Raw genomic sequence first — 22,951 nt, 5'->3', positions numbered from 1 at the left:
GGATTACGGGCGTGAGCCACCGCACCCTGCCACTATTACTTGTATAATAGGGAAAATCTTATCAGTATTATTCTTGTAAAATTCGTTTGTTGAAATAAAGAATTACCTTTGGGAGGCTGAGCTGTGGGTGATATAATAAATAATTAAATTATTTGATAGAAGTATAGAAGTGTTCCTAAAACTTTAAAATATTATGTATTGAATACATGAAAATACCACATTTTGTTTATGGATAGTGTTTTGCCCTAGTAGAGTTTTTTGGGTTAGAATTTTATTTTATGTATATAGAGAGGGCACATTATAATGAGAAGAAAAGGATACCCTTTTGAGTTATCTTTGGTATGATTTGGACTGTATAAGGTCATGTATTTTCTAGAGAATCTCAAACACATCATACAAAATATTTTTTTTTGCAGTTGGTGGGAAATGTAGGTGATGTAACTTCCATAGTACCTAGACTGAAGACCTAGGAATCAAATTTACTGTGAATTCAGTTGTGTTTCTCCATTTAAAGGTGGGGGAAATGAAAGACCCCCTGGATCTAGTGCATGGAGATGACGTGGAATTACAGATCCCTTTTCTGACTTGGGGAACCAGTGGCAGTGTGGATGGTGTTGATGAGGTGTTGCATTCAGATGCTATACCCCTACCTTTGCTGCTGCCAGTAGATGACTTTTATGACATCTATTAAAATGAAAAATGCTTAAGATATATGTAGAGGAAGAAAATGAAGTAGTCAATTCCTCATTGTCTTTAGTCTGGAATAATGTTTAAGGGTTGTATATTGCTCAAAAGCACAAGTGTACCTATTCTTTTTTGAGGCTGTGCTATAAATGAATTTGTGTTGAACTGTCATTTACAATATGCTGTTATCAGACTTTTCTCCTGTAGCATTAACGAAAAAGGGAAAAATGTACAGTCAGCCCTACATGCTTGTGAGTTCCACATCTGCGGATTCAACCAACCAAGGATTGAAAATATTCACGCCTGGGGAAAGGATCGTTGTGTCTATACCTGTGAACAAGTGCAGATTTTTTTCTTGTCATTATTCCCTAAACAATATATTGTAACAACTGCTTACATAGTATTTACACTGCATTAGGTATTTTAAGTAATCTAGAGATGAGTTAAGTATATGGGACCGTATGTGTAGATTACATGCAAATACTGTGCCATTTTATATAAGGAACTTGAGCATCCGTGGATTTTTTTTATCCATGAGGAGTCCTGGAACCATTCCCCCACAGATCCCATAGGATGACTGTAGTTGGTCATCCCAGCGACAGTGGTAAGGGCCTATGAATTTTTCCCTATCCCACTTTGTAGCCAGATGTTCCAGTGATCGGTTCTGGAGTTTGTTAACTCATGGAATGTGTTTCCTCTCCTAGGTTAATAGTTACTAATATTGCTGCCTGTTTGCTTCCTGCTTTATTTAGGTTTCATGTCCTTAGCAAGCTACTGAGTTTCATGGCACCTATTGACCATACTACAATGAATGATGACGCCAGGTGAGTAATAGATTAATTATGTGTCTCAAATGGCTTCATGACAGCCTGATATTGACCTGCTCTACAGCCTTCGCCCTCTCCATTTCTTCTTATCAGTTAACCATTTGTCATTGGCATCATAGTAGGGGTCACATCTCTTCACCCTCATAATTACTATAACACCAAACCAAAATCTTGCATAAATATCAGTGCTGCCTTTGGTGGTTTGTTTGGTTTTCCTGTTTTGTTGTGAGCTTTAGCCCAGCTCCCTGGGACATCTGAGCTCTCTAGGACAGGGCAGGCGGCCCATGTTCTTGCCGTTTGTACTTGGGGCTGTTGTGCATATGCTTTCCTTTTGAAAGTGGCTCTAGTGAGTGCTCTGGAGATGTGCATATGTTGTATTTGTTGGGGATTGTGAGTGTGTTTACAAAAGATATGTATGCTTATTTTATAAAGCTGAAATGAGAGAAATACAGAAAAAAAAGTATGCTTATGATATTGCTATTCAGAGATAACCTTTTTAAAATAACAGTTTCTTCTGTATCTATTAATCGGCATTCTATAATGAAGAGCTTCCTCTTCTCCCTCATTTATTTACCATTTATTTATTCATTTATATCAATATGGACTCATGTTTTCAATGAGTTATATTTATTTTGATGTTAAAATTGTCCCAGATAGTGGAAGTGCCTTCAAACTGGCTTGTGTCCTTCAAAGTTGTCTTCAGTCATTCTTTGAGTACTTCCTTACTTTCTGGCACAATAAGATATTTAGTGCTCATCTTAGACTTTCCATCTTCCAGCCCTGAAATCAGTCTTTCTTGAAGGAGCCCTGGTTCTTTTTAGTGGATTGTGGTATTTAGAAACCAGTATCTAGGTACTAGGGGTGCTTCTTGTTAGTGAGTGTTGCTATTTCTAGGCCTGTCAGGAGAGAGAGAAGTGTACGTGTATATACTCGCACATACACAGAAGACAGCCACTTTTAACATCCCACAGTATTTCACTTCAGCTTTTATAAGTTCCCTTTCAGTATGTTCCTGTTTTTCTTTTTTATAGTACTGAAATTATATTCAGGAAATATTTTATATACTGAGAGCGTTTTCATGTCATTAAAATAATTAAATTTTTTAAATGACCAAATAATATTGTTATAATATTTATTTAGCCATTCACTAATTGTTGGACATTTAAATGGCTTTTAATTGTCTTTGTTGTAAATAATGCATGAGAGGCATTTTTTAACATATTTACCAAGTGAAATTTTTGGTCATAATATAGGCACAGGTAGTTTTTGCCAGTTTTATCCCTCAAACTACATATAACCTTTTTATTTGAGAGTATTTTGTTACCAAATGCCATCAGACTTTCCACCCCTTGTCTGGAAAGTATGAGATCTGCAAATTTTGACAAACACTATTACTAGTTTTTATTTGGTTTATTCAGCATTTTGAGCACAAAACAGCCTGTGGATAGTTCTGAGTATGTTTATATCTGGCTTTGTGACCCCATCTGCTATCCTGTGCTTTGCAAGTGAATGTCTAGATATGGCCATGGTTTTTTGTTCATTTCTGGATCCAGCCTGTTTAAAAATTTCAGAGTAAAATGAGTGCATCTTAGATTCCCTGTCAGGATGCCATGAAAAAATTACATCAAGAAGAAAGCAGAACTAGATTTTGAAAATTAAACCAAATCCTTTAAGGTTACATTATTATCCCAGGCATAAAATGAAACCTGATTTAGATATAAGTGGCATCTTTTGATCATAGTACTATAAAATCATTCAGAAATCAACTTTATCCCATTCTTAGTTGGAATTTTACTTGAATCCCTTGAGGGGTACTTAGCTTTTCCAGAATCTTACCAATATTAACTCCTAATTTTTGAAGGTGTACTATTTGCTAGACATAAAAATTATTTGAAAATGACTCTATGAGAATTAATTTGGGTATGGTCTATAAAAAATGTAAAACCTGACTACAGAGACATAAGGAAATGGAAGTTCATCTTTCTGACAGGTTAATTCTAGGGGTGGTAGGCAATTGTTGACCATGGCTTTTGCTTCTCAGTGGTGTTAGGACCAACATCTCTTGGTCTTTCCCCTGTGGTCGCAAGATGGCTATTGCAACTTACGCCATCAAACATGCATTCAAGGCAGGAGGAAGAGGAAAGAGCTGTGCCAGCCATACCTGTTTGTTTTTAATCAGAAAAGTAAAAGCTTCCCCAGAATTCCCTTCAGCAAACTTTTTGTATTTCATTGGCCAGAACTGTGTTACGTTGCCACTCCAGGTAGAGCAGGCAAGGGAGAAGGGGTTAGGAATGTGTTTGCTGGGTGACAGTCCTTGTGACATTTATAAGGAAAAAGGGCTATCCCTTATGGACTGATTTCTAATTACCAGCATTGTTCTCCTGCTGGTTTAGCTACTTAAGGAATGTAATAATATTCTTGTAGCTGGAGGACTGAACATTTGTTTTTACCAAAGTGCACACCATTCTCATTGTGTTTCCTAAGGATAGGGAGATGTGTCCATATCAACTGCTTGTGCTTTATGGTTTGAATAGGCTAGATTAACTATGGGTACAGTAAACAGGCACTAACTCTGTCTCCTGGTATCAGAATTTTTAGGGCCAGTAGTTATTGTTAACTTTTAAGTAAGAAGGAAGCAGTAATAGCTTATCCTCCTTTGTTTTTCTTTAGTGGAAAAACAAAAGTGGAAGTAATCTAGTACCATTCTATTCTGTGTCCCATTTGTACACCACAAATAGGAAAATTTCATAATTGTTAGAATATCAGTATCACTGCATGCTACTTTTCCTCAAGTAAATAGTTTTGCTTTTCCTAAGTGATACATATGTCACTCTTGGTGTGCTGGGGGCATAGAGAATTTTTTTAAATGATTTTAAGGTAGTGAAGGACTTTATAAGCATGACTACAGGGCCAGAAGCTATAAGGTAAAGTATTAATAGACCTGATTACATAAAAGTCACATTGAAAAATACATCAAAAACAAAGTTAATAGGTAAATGATGAACTTGAACAAAAAAATTCCAGCGGATGACATATTTTTCTACTACGTAAAGAGTTTTTACAAATCTCTAAGAATATCCCAGTAACAATAATGGACACAGCATGTCAACAAGCAGACTTAAAAATCAAAACAGAAAAATTTCAAGGGCCAAAAACTATAAGCACTTTCAACCTAATCAAAGAAATGCAAATTATTATAATGAGATTTCTTTTTATTATTTTATTTGAGACAGAGTTTAGCTGTGTCACCCAGGCTGGAGTGCCATGGCACTATTTGGGCTCACTGCAACCTCCGCCTCCTGGGTTCAAGTGATTCTCCTGCCTCAGCCTCCCGAGTAGCTGGACTACAGGCGTGTGCCACCATGCATACCCCCCTCCTTTTTGTTGTCCTTATTCAGTTGGAAAATATTAAAAGGATTAGTAATACCCATCGTTGATGGTGGAAGGAAAAACACACTTTTGCATACTGTTGTTGGAAATGTAATTGGCAAAATCTTTTGGGAGGACTATTTGACATTGTGTTTCCAACTTTTTTTTTTTTTTTTTTGAGATGGAGTCTTGCTCTGTTGCCCAGGCAAGAGTGCAGTGGTGCAATCTCAGCTTACTGCAGTCTCCACCTCCTGGGTTCAGCAATTCTCTTGCCTCAGCCTCCCATTGGTCAGGCTGGTCTCTAACTCCTGACCTCAGGTGATTTACCTGCCTCAGCCTCCCAAAGTGCTGGGATTACTGGCGTGAGCTGCCATGCCCAGCCCTGTTTCTGATTTTTGAATGTTTCTGTTAACACAGAAAAATCTACTTGTAGGAGATAGCCATTAATAGTTGCCAAATACATTTGTGTCAAGGATCTTTATTGCAGTATTGTTTGTAGAAAAATAAAAAATCCAAATGACCCAAACTAGATAATCACAGTAAAATCATTCAATGAATTTATTACTTTTTTTTTTCTTAATAGAGACAGGGTCTCACTGTATTTTCCTGGGCAGGAATGCAGTGGTGCAATCATAGCTCCCTGCAATCTCCAGTTCCTGGGCTCAAGGGATCCTCCCACCTCAGCCTCTTGAGTAGCTGTGACTAACAGGTGCACACCACCACACTCCACTAATTTTAATTGTGGTAAAATACATGAAACAAAATATTCTGCCCTTTTGATTTATTGTTCCCAGGGGCACCTGCACTTGTGGTTCTTAGTTTACCTGCATCTGGAAGTAGAAGCCCTCTTGTTTTCCTTAGTTGCTCATTGGTTCCAGTTCATCCTTCCACATGTGCCTAAATTGGATTAATCCTCAGTGGTTTTGGTGGGGGTGGTGTGTCCAGTTGCATATCCTTGAATTCCCCCCATATCCCTTTTCCAGTTTGAACTCAGTAAATTTGCCCTTGGTTGACTTACATTGAAACTGGAACGTAGCTCATTAAGGGAGAGAGCGAGATCTTTAACACAGGATATTATCCTGTTGGTGTATCCTGGGGGAGAAAGAAATGTTACCTTTGAAAGGATAGTGGCATCTTCATTTTGTTCTCCTGTTGTGTGGTCTGAGTAGTGTTACCTATTTAGTTAATTTCTGCTGATACAAATTCTTTTCTCACACTAGGAATTTTTCTCTTCAAGCGCTCTATTTTTTTTATTTTTTTATTTTTTTAACTTTTAAAATGTAAAGTAGCCAAGTTGTGTCCCTGTGTTACCAAATTTCCCTTTGGGGCATTTCCTTCTAGGTAGATGCTGGATATTGATTTAATGCCTTTGGATCTTCTTTGTTGGTGGAAATCTCATGCAATCCCTGATAGTTTCTATGTGCTGGTCTAGTAGATCTTTACTCTTCTCCATTATGAGGTTTACAGGTGGTTTGTATTGCATGCCTGATGAGCATTCCCAATATTGAGAGAAAACAAAATAAAGCCAAATTTGTCCGTGTATTATGTGTTTGCCTGCAAGGGAGGTGGTTACATGAGCTTAAAAATGATCCCTGGCTTTGCTAAACCCCTGATGCTCTTGACACAGGGCAGCTTAGCTCCCAGGACAGCGTCATCTTTTTTTTTTTTTTGAGACAGAGTCTCGCTCTCTCACCCAGACAGTGGCATAATCTCGGCTCACTGCAGCCTCCGCCTCCTGGGTTCAAGTGATTCTCCTGCCTCAGCCTCCCGAGTAGCTGGGACTCCCGAGTAGACGCGCCACCACGCCTGGCTAATTTTTATATTTTTAGTAGAGATGGGGTTTCACCATGTTGGCTAGGATGGTCTGGATCTCTTGACCTCGTGATCCACCTGCCTTGGCCTCCCAAAGTCCTGGGATTACAGGCGTGAGCCACCACACCTGGCCGACAGCGTCATCTTTAAGAGGCAAAGGATCACCTTTTTCTGTAGAGCCAGAGCTATTGGTGGCCTAAGGAGAAGAAAAGGCTTGACATCTCATTGGTAGAGAATCCTCTCAGCATATCATCACCAGCAAAAGCAGGTCAGTACTTAACTTGCATGATTTGCAGGGCTGTTGTTTACTTCTCTACTGAAGTTATTCTAAGCTCATCAAGGACCTTTTAGAAACAGTGCTTACATTGAGTAATGTGGAATCCCACCCACCCCATGCCATTAGACCAGAGGGAGTATGATGTGACCATTAAACATGCTATATGCACATATCAAAATATCACCTGCACCCCATAAATATGTACACATATTATCTATCAATACAGAGAAAGAAAAGCCAGTGTTGGATACTGATATGGTTACTGATATGGTTTGGATTGGCGTCCCTGCCAAATCTCATGTTGAAATGTCATCACCAGTGTTGGAAGTGGGGCCTGGTGGGAGGTGACTGGATCATGGGGGTGGATTTCTCATCATTGTTTTAGCACCATTCCCCTGGTGCTGTTCTCATAACAGTGAGTTCTTGAGAGATCTGGTTGTTTAGCGGTGTGTGGCTTCTCCCCTGTCCCCACTCTCTCTCTGGCTCCTGCTCTGGCCATGTGAGGCGTCTGCTCCCCCTTCACCTTCTGCCGTGATTGTAAGCTTCCAGAGGCCTCATCAGAAGCTGGACAGATGCCTGGTGCCATGCTTCTTGTACAACCTGCACAACTGTGAGCCAATTAAACCTCCTGTCTTAATAAATTACCCAGCCTCAAGTATTTCTTTACTGCACCGCAAGAATGGCCTAATACACATGCATTCCAAAAATGAAAATAAAATAAATGCAGATGATCTGTCACTATAGTTCTAACAAAGTGAAGAATTTGGGGTTATGGAAATAAGCATCTGCTTTTTGCCTGTGTTTCTGACAGACCCTCTGAGGCAGACTAAGTGAATTGTCATTTGTTGTGTGGATGTAAGTCAGTAAAATGCTAGTGTGGCAAGAGAAACAAATACTGACTGAGACCGCTGAGACAGGAAGAGATGTGTTCCTCGGAACTGGCCACTGACTCCGATTTGGGAAGGGGCATCCATGTGAACCTGCTCTGTTGGCATGGGTTTTGGCTGTCAGGATGGAAAGGGTCTGGTGACGGCAGTCAGCTTGATGCATGCCAAAGAAAATAGGTGTTTGCCTTGCATTAAATTCTGCTTCAAGGAGAGGTTATTAGATAGATTTAACTCTGGTACTGTTCAAAGTGTAGGTATTGAATTTTTCTAAGTAGATTCCCCCCCTTATTCCAAAAATGGTAGCAAGATTAACATTTAGTAGGTACTCCATTCCTTTGCACATAACTTAAAGAAATTCTCAATATGTACAGCAAGGGTTTCAATTTTAGCTCCCTATTCTGTCCCCCAAAATAAAAAACCACCTTTCCCACTCCTTTTATGAAGCTGCTGGCATTAAAAAAGAGCAAGGAGAGGATCCTTTAATGATAAGTACTGAGCACCAAATACATTATTGTTTTACATCTGGAGTTTTAGAAAAGAAATGTACAAATGTAATCCAGCCTTGTAAAGTGCTTTGTCAACATCACTGCCACGTTGTTCTCGAGATGCCTTGGTCTAATAGGATTTGTACAGGCAATTTATCTTCGGCTTGCCATTTTTGTGTATGGGTCTGCACCCTAAATATGGGCATACTCTACCACTCTACTGATGATATTCTTTTCCCCCATTTGGTAACCCAGAGGTTAGTTAAACCATTTCTTGCTCCCCGCTACCTGTATTTAATAGGAATATGCACCGAATCATGGTGAGATATTCTGGTATAGCTTGCTCAGCATTTGAGAACACATCAGTTAATAACCCCTGAAATACCCTCCATAGAGCATTTTCTGTTGGTTAAAAACTTGCAAGCAAGAAGGGTTAAAGTACAGATGTTTTCTCTGAGGCTTCTTATCTCCTAAAAAAACACAGGTTATTCTGACAGGTGAGACAAGCCCGGGCAAATATGCAACATTGATCTAATCAGCAGGAACAAGAGCAACATTTTAACTGGGGCTGCCTTTTACCAGCGTCATTAAAGCCTCCCATTACTCTTTTATTAGAGGTTCCCTCTCTTCCTTATCAGATTACAGAATGAACATAACTCATGGCAGTGATTGGATCTCTTGTTAAAGAGGATTACAGCTTTGCATTAACTTGGATTGACACAGTTTATAATTCGCTTGTTGATTCTCAGGCGGGCGGCACCACACGTTTGACCCCCCAAGCAGTGCTGAGGGGAAAGGACCCCCATATATCATCATTAAAGCTGGCGTTCAGCACAGAGATAGGGGCACAGGGCCTTCTTCCTCCAGTGATGTCAGAAAGGACAAAGGAAACACTCTCAAGTTCAAACCGAAGGCTTGGGCCAGAGTTTTAAAAGTGAGTTGGAAAAAAAAACACTGCTGTTGTTTCTTCGATTTTTCCTGATTTGCTACTATTCAGTCTCTTATTGTAGAGAATTTGCATTGTCAAAATGAAGCCTTGGCTCCAAGCAGGAGGTAGAGTGATAAAAGCACATCTTCTAGAAAGAGATTTGTAGATGCTGAAAAGATAAATCCTTCCTCAAAATGGGCCTTTTTGACTATAGTTCTCATTTCTGCACTTATAGTCTCATCGCTTCTTCAAAGGATTGTAAATCCTCTTTTTTCCCCAAAGGGATATTTCACATTCTTTAAAGTGTGTGTAAATGTTTCTCTTAAGGACTTGTTTTTAAATTTTTATTATTATTGGCCTTCTAAATATATCTTAATATATCTTATAGATATTGTATTAATCACAACTAAGTAACTTGCAAGTTACTTGCAAGTGGGTAAGCAATAGCGAAGTTTTTCACCTTAGTTTAGTTAGTCATAACCATGTTATTAATGTTTCCCACAGTGATCACTGAGCCAGCAGTCGATTGCTAAGATACCATGTCTGTTTCTAAGTGCAGTTGTACTTCGCTCTGATTTATCCACTGTAAGTCTGTCCCCTGTGTCTGATGGGCAATGAAATAACAGAGAATAATCATATCATATTTCACTTACTGAGAGTTTACTATATGCCATTGCACCAAGCCCTTCACATACATTTTCATTTGTTCTTTATACAAAAAAAAAAGAAGTGATTGATGTTATCTGCATTTTATAAGAATACTAAGGCATAGAACAATTAAGTAACTTGCCCAAGTTGAGCAGCAAGTAAGTAGTGGAACAGGTATGTGCATCTAAGAGTGTGGTCCCCAACCCCCACTGCTATTGCCAAGAAATTAACAAGCTTTTAGAAATATGTGAGAATAATGTGCCAAAGGGAAGCCCCCCACCCCCATCCCTAGCCACTCTTTCAAAAACTTCTTTGGGGGGAAAATCTTTCCATTAAAATGCTTTTCCCCCCCTTTCTTTTATAGGAGAGATACTTTCTATATAGGAAGGTTTTGCCTGTCATTCATTCATATGTTAGTGTGAATCACTGGATTCCCAAACCTGGTTTTATGTTATCTCATTCTAGTTACAAAGACCTTAGACCTCATAATTAGCTTTGAATCCTGATCCATTATATTTAGTCAGTTTATGCTTATAATTCTATTCTGTGCCACAGTCAGGCACCTGTCACCTACTTTTCATAGAGACAGTATCTTTTTCCCATATAATAAAAATAGCACATGCTTATGGAAGACAATTTGAAAAATATAGAAAGGACAAAGAAAAATGTGTCATTCTGCTATTGAGGGTAGAACATTATTAATTCTTTCATTTGTTTTCTTATAGAATTTTTTGTGTATATATTTTATGCAGATATATACATATGTTTTTGAATCTTTTTTCAGATTAACTTATAAGCATTTTAATGCCTTAAGTATTTTTTAAAGCATTTTAATAACCTTATAATCTGTTATGGAATATTTATTATTGTTAGACATTTAGGTTGTTTGTAGTTGCCTTTCTTTTCAAGTAGTGCTGCACTGAACATATATATACAGAAATCTATGTTCTAGGATTTCTAGGATTTCTGGGTCAAATATCTCAACTTGCTGATGACTCTTGATGAATGTTAAGTTTTACTAAGTTACATGACTCCTTTCTTTCCAGCTGAGGCTTATGTCATTTTATCTTTGCTAAGAGGAAGAACTATCTTTTTTCTTTTTTCTTTTTTTTTTTGAGACGGAGTCTCGCCCGGTCGCCCAGGCTGAAGTGCAGTGGTGTAATCTCGGCTCACTGCAACCTCCACCTCCTGGGTTCAAGTGATGCTCCTGCCTCAGCCTCCCAAGTAGATGGGACTACAGGCATGTGCTATTACACCCGGCTAATTTTGTATTTTTAGTACAGACGGGGTTTTGCCATGTTGGCCAGGCTGGTCTCGAACAGCTGACCTCAGGTGATCTGCCCACCTCGGCCTCCCAGAGTGCTGGGATTACAGGCATGAGCCACCACACCCAGCTGGGAGAGCTATCTTTTAAAAAATATTTTCTGTTTAGATATAAAAGTTACTTACTGTTTTTAAGTTCATAACAAATGACATCTTATTGAGGACGTATAATGTGGTAGGCAGTGGGCTATATTCTAATGTTTATTTTCTCATTTAATAGTAAATTTGAAGAGTATTAATCATTTATTTATATCATTTGTTCTGTTTTTATCCTTTGCCCATTTTCTTTTTGAGGTTTGACTTTTCTTTATGAATTTTCTTCCTGTATGAATTCTCTATATTATGGCTATATTTATGGTTGTATAAAATTACCTGGATTTTGTAGATTTTTTGCATTTTGCTTACCTGTCAATATTAATGATTTTTATTGGTCACATAGAAGTTTTACTTTTTAACCTAATTAACTAGATAAGAACCTTTTTGTGGGGGGTGTTTTTCATTGTTTTATGATTAGGCAATCTCTCCGGTATCCCAGAGCAATTATTCACCTAAATTTTATTTAATTTCATCTGTTTTTTTTTTTAATCTACTTGGAACATTTCTTTAATGTATTGTTCAATGATCTTCACTTTTTGTTTCTACTGCCTCTTTTTTTGAGTCCAGGTTTTTTTTTTTTTTTTTTAAACAAAAGACAAGCTTTTACTCTGTTGCCCAGGCTGGAGTGCAATAGCACAATTATAACCCACTGCAGCCTCGAACTCCTGCACTCCAGTGATTCTCCTGCTGCAGCCTCCCAAGTAGCTGGGGCTACAGGCACACACTACCATACCCAGCCTTTTTTCCCCCTGTAGAGACGGGGTCTTGCTATGTTGCCCCAGCTGGTCTTGAACTCCTGGATTCAACAAGTCCTCCCACCTTGGTCTCCCAAAGTGCTAGGATTACAGACATGAGCCATCACATCTGGCCTTTTATTTATTTATTTTATTTTATTTTATTTTTTGAGATGGAGTTTCGCTCTGTCGCCCAGGCTGGGGTGCAGTGGCGCAATCTCAGCTTACTGCAAGTTCCGCCTCCTGGGTTCATGCCATTCTCCTGCCTCATCCTCCCAAGTAGCTGGGACTACAGGCGCCCGCCACCACACCCAGCTAATTTTTTGTATTTTTAGTAGACAAGTTTCACTGTGTTAGCCAGGATGGTCTGGATCTCCTGACCTCGTGATCTGCCCACCTCGGCCTCCCAAAGTGCTGGGATTACAGGCGTAAGTAAGCCACCGCGCCCGGCCAATTTTTTTTGTTTTTTTTAATTCCCACATAGACTATTACACTAACAGCCTATTAACCAATAGTCTCTATTCTCATCAGTTCTCTGTTTCATTGCCAGATTCACCTTCCTCAAATATCACTTAGAGCATGTTACTCTTTGCCTCTAGAATAAAACCCATACTCTCAAGCCTGCCAGTTAAGGCCATTGATGACTTGTTGCCTTGCTACCTTTCTCTCCCTGTCGCCTATTTCACCCCGTGTGCTGTCCAGAGCAGACACCTGCAGTCCCTGGGACACACTCCCTGTTCTGCATGTCTGTTCATTCTACTCACAGCCTGCAGCATCTCCCATCCCCGTCTCACTGTTGTTTCCTGTTGAAATATTCAGTCATGAGGTCACCAGCCTTTCTAGGGAGACTTGAGATTCTCCATCCCCACCGAGCAGGTGGTTTTTTCTTCTTTGAACCCATTCTGTTCCTCCCTAACAGTTATACTGTTAACGGTGTAACAGTTCACAGAAAGCACTTATTGGGGGTTTTCTTCTTGCTAAGAATGTTAACTTAAAAGTCAAAGAAGTATGCCTATGTTTACTGTAATCTTGTATTTGGTATTATCAAGATATATATATTTGGAATAATTTAATTTCAATTGTAGCTGCCTTATATAGCATTTTTTGTAGCATTTTAGTATTCGCAAAACACTTCATTTAAGGTTTTTTTCCAGTTATTGTTGGCCTTCTCTGAGCTCGGCAACTGACTTAATATTCCTGAGCACCTTATGGCCTCGCTTATATGCAGTGCCACCCTGGGAAGCCTTCTTTATGGGCCATGGTTTCTTTCTTTTACATAGTGAAAATAGTCCTCTTGTTCACTGGATTCTTGAGAATAAAATGTTCTTTTTAATTTTTTAATTTCTGAGAAGGACTATTGTAAATGTAACCCCTACCAGATAATTATTTAAATAAACAAAATTTGTGTTTTCACATCTGTGTATTATGCCACTGTCCCTCAGCACGCAATATAGACATATCCATTTCTGTGCAAACCCCCAAAACAGCTGGGTAGAGGCTTCCTGTCTGAGATGCTTTTAAAAGCCTCCAGCTTATATGTTTGTTTACAGTTTGCTGTTTACAAGATTATTTTTGCAACTTTCCTATAAGATGAAGATGAGTTTCTTGCCTCTTTTGTTGAAATATCTCCAGATCATCTCACTTCTTTCATATACTTTTCTTGGCCGGGCGCGGTGGCTCACGCCTGTAATCCCAGCACTTCAGGAGGCCGAGGCGGGTGGATCACGAGGTTAGGGGATCAAGACCATCCTGGCTAACACGGTGAAATCCCATCTCTACTAAAAATACAAAAAATTAGCCGGGCGTGGTGGCGGGCGCCTGTAGTCCCAGCTACTCGGGAGGCTGAGGCAGCAGAATGGCGTAAACCCGGGGGCAAGACTCTGTCTCATTAAAAAAAAAAAAAAAACCAGAAGCAAAATCTACTTTCCTCTGCTTCCATGTCACTTTGTATAGATTTGTATTATATATAGCATCTACCACCAGGTTGCTTCCTAATTATTCATAGGTTAGGTCTCCATGCTAAAACACTGCACTGCTTGAGGGCCAGCTCCTTATTTTGTTCTTAGCTCATGGCCATGTTGGAAAAGACCCAGAATAAAAGGTTCTGCTCTGGGACTTATGATTCTCAACCCTTTGCCTAGAGGGTTTTTGAGGTCATTTTTACTTAGATTGAACCTTGGAAAAAGCTCTCTCAAGAACACTCTTACATTTCCATCACTTCTGAGAGTGTAGACCCTAAACTTTATATATACTGTAGGTTTTCTCCTGCTATATACTATATACTATAGGTTTTCTGTGCTATTTAAACCAGATTTGGTTCTGATGGCCTTCCTATAAATTATTACAGGCCGAGTGTCACCTATCAGGCATTCTTGGGTCCAGAGGAATTTCATATTTCAGATTTTCTTGGATTTGGAAATATTTGTATTATCCCCGTTCAGCATGCCTAATCTGAAAATCTGAAATCTGAAGTGTTCCAATGAGCATTTTCTTACAGCATAATTGGTGTCGGTGCTCAAAAAGGTTTAGATTTTGGAGCATTTCAGATTTCAGATACTTGGATTAGGGATACTCACCATGCAGTTACTGTGGAGCATGAAGAACACCAGCAGGACTCTGCAGTGATTTATAGCTTTAGGTCAGTTTTCTGGACTCTGCTTTCAGTATTTTTCTTTAAGAAGAAAACAGTTCTGGAATGGATTCTGTAAGTGCATTAACAAAGCATAAAGGCCTAGCTGCTTTGTTATTTTTAGTGTTTGTATTAAGTGTCAAGCTAAGAAGGGATATTTAGGTCGAGGACCTTGCCTCGTTAGACTTGGAGTTCAAGTTGCTGGCAGCACGTGGTCATGGGACGCTCTCACCAGCCACCCTCCGAAGGGAGGTCTTGAATGAGCCATAACCACACCCTGTGCTTTACCACTGTCTCTCTGGGGAGCACAACACTTTATAAACATTAATTCTTTGACCCCCTGGGCACCTCCACTTACAAGGTAAATAAGACTGAAGGCCTTTCTTCCACAATATAGATGAGGAAACATCAGCCCAGATAGGGAAATTACTTGATGAGAGACAGGTGAGCAGGTGTGGGCCCCAAGGTGTTTGGAGTCTCAGTGGCTGACCTGCAGCAGCGCTGGTGGCTGCCAACACCCAGGAGACACAGCCCTGTTCCATTCCCCTTTCTGCTTCTCAGAGGGTAGTGGGGGTTGGGCCTTTTGTCTCTTGTATGGAATGTGAAATGCTGCAAAGACGAGCAATTGTTCTTCAATGCTTTGTGCTCCCCTATAAGAAAGAAGAAATCAATACACATTTTCTCATACACACACTTGGCAGCACTCTGCCTCCTCTTCCACAGCTCGGTCCTACAGGGGGAAGCACAACTATGCAGCCAGACAGACTCTTCAGCGTCCAGGGGAAGAAATGCAAACTGCTCACTTTGCACTTAGCAGTCAGGGTTTTTAGAGCCAATCGTATAACTGACTGAGGTAATCAAACTGCTGACTTCAGGGACTAGCTGGTGAAACTGGAGTGAGAGAGATGCCCTGTTGCAGACCCCCTGTTACAGGCCTGCTCGGTGCTGCTGGGGAAAGCTCACCTGGCAGGTGTCTAGGACAGATGTTCCTTTTGCTGAATTTCTGATTTTCAGAGGCAGGGAGAAAGTTCTTTGAAGGATACTATGAGAAACCAAAAAATATGGACAGATTGAGAGCAGGCTTTTTTTTTTTTTTTTTTAAATCAATTAATAGGCGTACAGTCCAAACAAGAGCCCCATTTCAGACTGGATTTTATTTTTTCATCAGAATATGTGGTATTGATAATCTGTAATTTTGTCTTACAGCTCACTGCCATTAAACAGTTGTGTGGGATGTGAATAAAAAAGAATTTACTACCATTATTAGGAGAAACGGTAGCTTGGGCATCAGAAGAGCCTTGCAAGGCAGGAGATGAGTTCAGGGGGAGGGTGGGGGAGCGGGGGCTTGGGCTGTGGGGTCCTTCGCGAGGAGGAGACCATTAGACCATTAGAGAGTGTGTGGGATCACCAGGGGAGGGTGTCAAGAGAAGAGAGGAAGCCGAGAGCAGAACCTGGGAGAAGGCAGGCGGAGGACAGCCAGGAGAACACATGCTCCTTGCACACTGTCGGCGAGACTTCTGGGCAGGGCGGCTGGCCAGCAGCTGGAAGGGCTTGCTCCGAGGCCCCAGCGGTTCCTCTGTGTCCCCTGACTCGCATCGCAGAGCTGGCACTTTGCGTTTGCTCACTCAGTAGTTGCTTCTTGGGCATTTTGATTGGTACAGGATTTCTAAGCAAAAGAAATCCTCCAACTTATTACCAGTAGTAATAGCAGAGTGCCGTTGCCGAAACTCTGTGGGTTGACATTGAATACCCTCACTAATTCCTGCGTGTTGAAGTTAAGCTAGAGCTGAGTGATGCATCCTGTGCTCCCCCAACACGTGCGCGCGCTCACACACACACACACACACACACCCACACCCACCCTGGGTTGTTGGGCAGCATCCTGATACGGATACAAATGTAACTGGAATGTCAGTCTCACCTTCTGTGCGGTTGGGGGAAGTGATTCACGTCTAAGCAGTGAAGCATCCCCTGGCTTTTAACAGGAGCTGTTAGAGGGGCTGCTGTTTGAACAAGGAGCTTCATCTTCCTGAAGCCAGCAGTCACAAAACCGTAAACACAACACCGGCCAACTCTATTGCGGGGACCGTGGTGGCTTGACGTTAATATTAAACATCTCCAGCAAGGCAGAGAGCTCTGCTGCAGCCCAGGTCCGGAATAAAAATAAATAAAAATAAAGAGAAACCCTGCTAAAAGCAGTGTGATGATTTGTCGTCTTTCCTTTGTGAGGCCATTTGTCTTCTCTCACATCAAATCTGTTATAAAACAGTCAAACTGTGAAAGTGGAAATCATCCCGGGAATATGGAATATTAATGCGCGGAAGGAGCGGCGCCCCTTTTGTCTGAAGAGTGGCTCCTCCCCCACCCCCCCTTTTTTTGCAAGTCCACTAAGGTAAATTATTTTTCTTTAAAATAATGTGGAAGATTTGAAGCTAGTAGTAGGGATGGTGGAAGTTTCAAGTGTTTTTCTTCCTTTGTTACAAAGTGCAGGGGATTTGTAACTGGCTTGAATAAGAAGGAGGCACAAGTGAGAAGAAAACCTGTCCAAATGCAGTCCCCTTCTCGCCCCCATCCCTCTCCCCTCTCCTCCCTGTTCCCCAGCCTCTCAGTTCCTTTGTTTGGGGCCTGAACCTGCTTCTTGGAACATTTATAAATCTTGAGTCTGTCTGATCTTTAGGGGACAGGCCAGAGGCCACATGTCACCATATGTAATTTAGAGCTGTAGGGCTAAAAGCTTTTGCAGAGGTTTGAAGGACCTAGTTCTGACCTGACCAAAAGAACGAATTGAAACAGACCTTCTAGAGTCTCCTTCAAGCACTGGGGAGGACGGTAATGAGAGCAGACACACCGCGTAATTTATGGGCTCCCCTGATTATGGTGGCTGGGTCCACTTAGAAATGAGTCATGTACTGCCACCTTGTGGCAGATTCGGGTGGCTGCGATTTTGTTGTTTTGGAAACTTGTGAAGAGTTCAGCTAGTGTCGGATTGGACATGATTTGCCTTGTATCTAGATTTAGGTAATTAGTGATAGATAAGGGGTGTCTCTGAGTCATTCCTATTTTGCTAAGTTGATCCTGTTAAGAAATAAGTCTTAGCTGAAAGAAGGCTGCTTTCTTTCCCCTTTACCTCTTTTCTTTGCTTTGTGGTTTTTTTAGGGGGTTTTTGTTGTTCAGTTTTGGTTTGCTTTTTGGAATGGAATTATGATGAGATTCCAGGAGAGAAGCCTGTGATCCTCTGGTTGTTGGGGGATGTTAAGAGGAGAGTCAGGGAGGGTAAGTACCGACTTTTTGGCCGTATTCAGAAATCCTGTTTTCTACTATAGTGATTTTTGTGTCATTCTGACTAAATACTAACTCCTTATAAGCACTATGTCTTTTTACTTGGATTACTTTCCCAGCAATCCAGCCTTCTTGGGGAGCTAAGTTTTTGTTTTGTTTTGTTTGAGATAGAGTCTCACTCTTTTGCCCAGGCTGGAGTACAATGGCACAATCTTGGCTCACTGCAACCTCTGCCTCCCAGGTTCAAGTGATTTTCCTGCCTCAGCCTCCCAGGTACCTGGGATTACAGGCATGCACCACCACACCTGGCTATTTTTTGTATTTTTAGTAGAGATGAGGGTTCTCCATGTTGGCCATGCTGGTCTCGAACCCCTGACCTCAGGGGTCTGCCCGCCTTGGTCTCCCAAAGTGCTGGGATTACAGGTATGAGCCACTACGCCCAGCCTTGAGGAGCTAAGTTCTAACGCATGTCGCCTGTGTCTGAGCCCATTCCCATGACATACACAGGGCTGCCCCTACCACACAGCCCCAAAAAGCACAGGGCAATTGCCTGCCATTCGGATCAATATGTTTCTCCTTTTAGGTCATAGAGACACTTCTTAAATATCTTCCTCTCACTTGTAGAGTCACTGATACAGAGTAGGATGGATTTGGGTCGGGGAAAGCAAAGGAATGATGAAAGGAGGGTACCATTTTGTCCCTAGTGTTGGTTGGGAGCAACTGTAATGCATGCACACAGGCCCTCAGCATGTTGCTCTGACTCATTCCGTTTCTCATAATCATAGATGACGATGCCATTTATGCAATAGGGACTTTGCTTAGTGCTGTAAAAACAGTATGTTTAAGGAAGATACTGTCACCACATTACTGATGAGGAAGCTAAGATTCAGGGGGGCTAAGTAATTTACCTAACGTCCTAGACCCAGTAAGGACCTGAGCCAGAGTCAGTACCAGCTCTGACAGCACTTGTGATGCCATGCTCTATGCCATATAAAAGCATTCACCTTGTTCTATTTAACTATTCAAGATTTCTATTAAGCTGGCTTCTCTAAGTATATAAGAAAAGAAAGCTGCTGTCCTCTGGTCTGTAGACATTTTTAAGAGGAAAATGGAGGAGTGAGTAGCCTTTGCCCTTTGGCCTACTTCGGTTTCTAGCAATCAGAATGGAGGCACATGTTTTGTTGGAGAAGGTTCCCTTTGTTTGGTGCCATTAGCACGTGCCAAGTGATAATCGGCAAGACATCTTTTTCCGCAGACGTTTGGGAAGCCCTGGGCATACCAGTAGATAGAACAGAAGAGAGTGGAGGCCTTGGGAAGACAGAGAAGTATGTGTTCAGAGTGCAGGAGGGACGGAGTCCTGCGCCACCTGCTTTGGGCTCATGAGGGCTGCAGGTTCCGAGGATCTTGCTTTTGGAGCTTTGGCAAACGGAGGGCTCATAGGAGTGCAGTCAGGATGGCAAGCAGACTTGGTCACAGGAGGAATGGAGGGAACTGAGGCCACTGAACCTGGAAAAGAACAGATTTAGTTAGAGGAAGACATCAAATAGTTGAAGTGCTGTCACAGGGAATAGTAGTCAGCCTTACTTCTCTCCTGGCTTTAGAGGGACAAGAGCCCATGACTGTGAGTCCCAGAATGACAGAATTGGGTTCAGCAGGAGGAAGAATGTTTGTGTGTCTCCCCAGATGGAGTGATTTGTCTGAGACACACTCACCCACCCGATCTAGCTTCCGCTGTGCCTTTCATGTCTTTGTAAACCTCCACAAAATCTAACAAAGTTCAAATAAGCATTCAAATATTTTTAATTAATTGATTATACCTTTAGTATGTTAGGTTTTGAGGCCAGGAATCATATACATCTAGTACATGTTTAGGCTTCCACCACACTAAGCAAATTGTTTTCAAACAAAAACATGAAAAAAGGCAGCATCAATACATCACCAGTAATTTTAAAAGCACACATCTGTCATCGGCGACCGCGCTGGTCAGTGCAGAGCAGGCGTGCTTGTGAATCTCTGTGCTGACTGACCATATCTGGGCGGACTCTACTTGTAGGGTTTCATATCGGATCCAGACCCTGCTAGCTGTGAGCGCTGCTGTGATTGGAACCCTTTGTCCAACTTGCTTGTCGTGTGCTTTCTTCTTTTCCCTTGATTCTGCAATGTGTGTATGGGGTTGAGTTAAGGCAGAAGCAAATGCTCTAGCACTTTTGTGTGCAGGGTGGGAGAGGCAAAGGATTAGAAAGGAAGGGCCGCGACATTCTGGGATGTGTCTTATATATTTAGGGAGACCTCCCACCCCTAAGAAGCAACAAATGAACAATTTTTAATTAGTCAAAGGCAAATTATGTGTATCATTTTATGTACTTATTTTTAATAGAGACAGGGTCTCACTGTGTTGCTCAGGCTGGTCTCAAACTCCTGGGCTCAAGCGATCTTCCCACCTCAGCCTCCCAAAGTGCTGGGATTACATGAGCCACCGTACCTGGCCTATGAGTCACTTTTAATCTGGAAAGCAGCAATATTGTCTCCGCCAGCTCCTTTGGAAGACTGGCATGTAATACTTTCTGGGAGACCATGATGCGCTTTGGGAGGCTGCACAGGCTTCTTCAGGGAGCGGCGGAATGGCTGTGTTCTCTCCGCCGTCCACCTGTCTTTGGCCACAAGAGTGGGCAGGTACAGCTCCGGGCTGTCTTGGAGGCCGGGGGGTTCCAGGGCCAGTGTAGGAGGAGTGGGATTTTCGGTAGAGTGGATGGTACAATTCCTTCAGAATCCCCAGTGTTGCAAGCTACTGACCTAGCAAATTGAAAGCCCCACACAGATCATTTGCAGGTTTAATATGCTTCTTTGTACTGTTTGCCCAAATGACATCGTGAAAGACAGTGATCTGTGTTGTGGTGGGGTGAGTGCACATGTGGAACTGAAGGGAACGTATTTGGATCCACACATCCGGCAAGGGGCTGCATTCTCGTACACATACACCCCCATTTCACTTAGAGCTTTTAAAATCTTACCTGCCACTCAAGTAATTGCAGTTCACAGCTAGCTACAATGTGCATACTTTAAGTCTCTTCAGAAGAATCACCTAATAAGCCGAATCCTAAGACACACACACACACACACACACACACGCACACGCACATTCTGTCTTTATGGAAAATGGCTGCTAATCCATGATCATTTTTTTTCTAGAAACAGGTTTTATGATAATATAGTAAAAATATTAAATTAGAAAATGCCTCACTAAGGGTTATAAAACCTTACTACACTAGAGATAGGTAATTATCCCCTCTACAGCCTAAATGACAGTTTAAAAGAAATAAAAATGTTAGTGCTCATTACTTGCTTTTGTAGGTTGCAATAAAGGGTAAGTTAAATTTTAATTCAAGGAAGAGCCCCTGCTATCGACCTTCTACCTCGGGTCCAAGTCCGGTTAATTACTCCGTAGGCCGCTCCCCTGCGTGATACCAGCATGAGCACGTTGTCTACAGTGGGCACTCCCACTGACCGTGAGTGCGTGTATGCTCAGGGGTGGGGGGACTACACATCAGTGATTCGCATCTTGATTCTTAATGCGATGGGCAGCAGGAATTATGTATTAAAAAAAAAAGTTCATTATGGATAGCCTTAAGGGGACCTCAGGTATGAAACTATACACTTACCCTGGAGAATCCAGTGGAACAAGGTTAACCTGGAGGATTGATAGTTTAGCTTCTCCGCGTGGCTGAATCCCAGTTAGGAAGATGCAGCCGGGGGAAGATGTTCATGCAGTACAAGGCGGTCTGGCCCCTCGGTCCCATAGCTCCTTTTTGTGGCCTTGTCTTTACTTGCAGTTTTTCCTGGGATGAGGTAAGGACTACGGACGTGTTTTGTTTCTTTTCAGATGTCTTTGCCTCTCCCTGAGCACCTAGACACCCGCCTAGGTTTGAGGGAAGAAGAGCTCTGTGCACCCTGTGGCTCAGTCTTCACACTGGGGTATGCAGAGACTTTCCAAGGGGAAGGTAGACACAGATAGTCAAGGGGTCAGTCTCCAGACGTACATTCTTTCCTAAAGCTGTCTGCCCCAGAGCAGACCTGTGCTGGAGGACCAGGTTCTCCTTTTACCCTCGTCCTCCTCCGGCCTTGAAAAGCCTCCCTCAAGCCCATCCTTAAAGTAACATGGACCTCGGGCTGCCACGGGAAAACCTCCAGGGCCCCAAACACAAGGACAGCTGGAAATATGGGTATAGAAATTGAGAAAGGAAACGCTTAAGGACTAGATGACAAGTCCTGTGCAGGCCGGGTGGTTTCCAGGTCTTCACTTCCAGCAGAATCACAGGAGAACACGAGTTGAATTGAGTTGTCAGTTGGTTGATCGTTAGGACTAATGTTCGGTGACGAGTCACTGTGCGATTTTTTGTGTGTGCCATATAATTCGCAAAGAGCGAAAAGAATCGAGTGGCATTGCTATGCCAGAACTCTGTCATTCCTGTCTGCTTGTTTATATGACAACGTTTCTCAGCGCTTGTGTCTACAAAAAAAAAAATAGGAGTAGAATTGATGCTGAACCCTCCTTCATTCTGGCAATAAATAATATTCCTCCATGGATCCATGAACAAATGGAGGGAAAAGCCTCATCCATATCATTAAGGGATGCATTTCCAATAACCTTTTACATGTGTATGAATGCTAAATTTTCACTAAAATTAGAATATATTGTATCATGTTATTATATATTGATTGTATCCTAATAATCCAGAGGAACATTTTTTAACTACTTAGAGCCTTATAATGTCAAACAAAATATTTTCATTTCAATTTTTTGCATTTTAAAAATTTCAAAAGTGTTTTTATTTACAGACTAATGTGGCCAAGAAGTGTAAGGGTGATTGATAAAAGACATTCAAGCATGAAACCATTAGGACAAAACTCTGTAGGGGAAAAGTCAGATGGAAATAAAACTTAAAAAGAAAAAGGTGCTATAAAACGTCCAAGTT

The 22,951-nt window shown here is 41.5% G+C and overlaps 1 protein-coding gene across 1 annotated transcript in view; it reads left to right on the top strand.

Moving 5' to 3' along the window:
* The window catches only part of LOC105476880 (apoptosis antagonizing transcription factor), a 112,462-nt gene that overhangs the window by 85,940 nt on the left and 3,571 nt on the right, over window positions 1-22,951 (top strand). The window contains exon 11 of the mRNA XM_011733171.2: window positions 1,437-1,508. Within this exon, the coding sequence (XP_011731473.2) occupies window positions 1,437-1,508 (72 nt within the window). The remainder of the gene's footprint in view (window positions 1-1,436; window positions 1,509-22,951) is intronic.

This window comes from Macaca nemestrina, chromosome 17, assembly GCF_043159975.1.
Source record: "Macaca nemestrina isolate mMacNem1 chromosome 17, mMacNem.hap1, whole genome shotgun sequence".
Lineage (NCBI taxonomy): Eukaryota > Metazoa > Chordata > Mammalia > Primates > Cercopithecidae > Macaca > Macaca nemestrina.
This window is presented reverse-complemented; position numbering and strand designations above follow the sequence as displayed.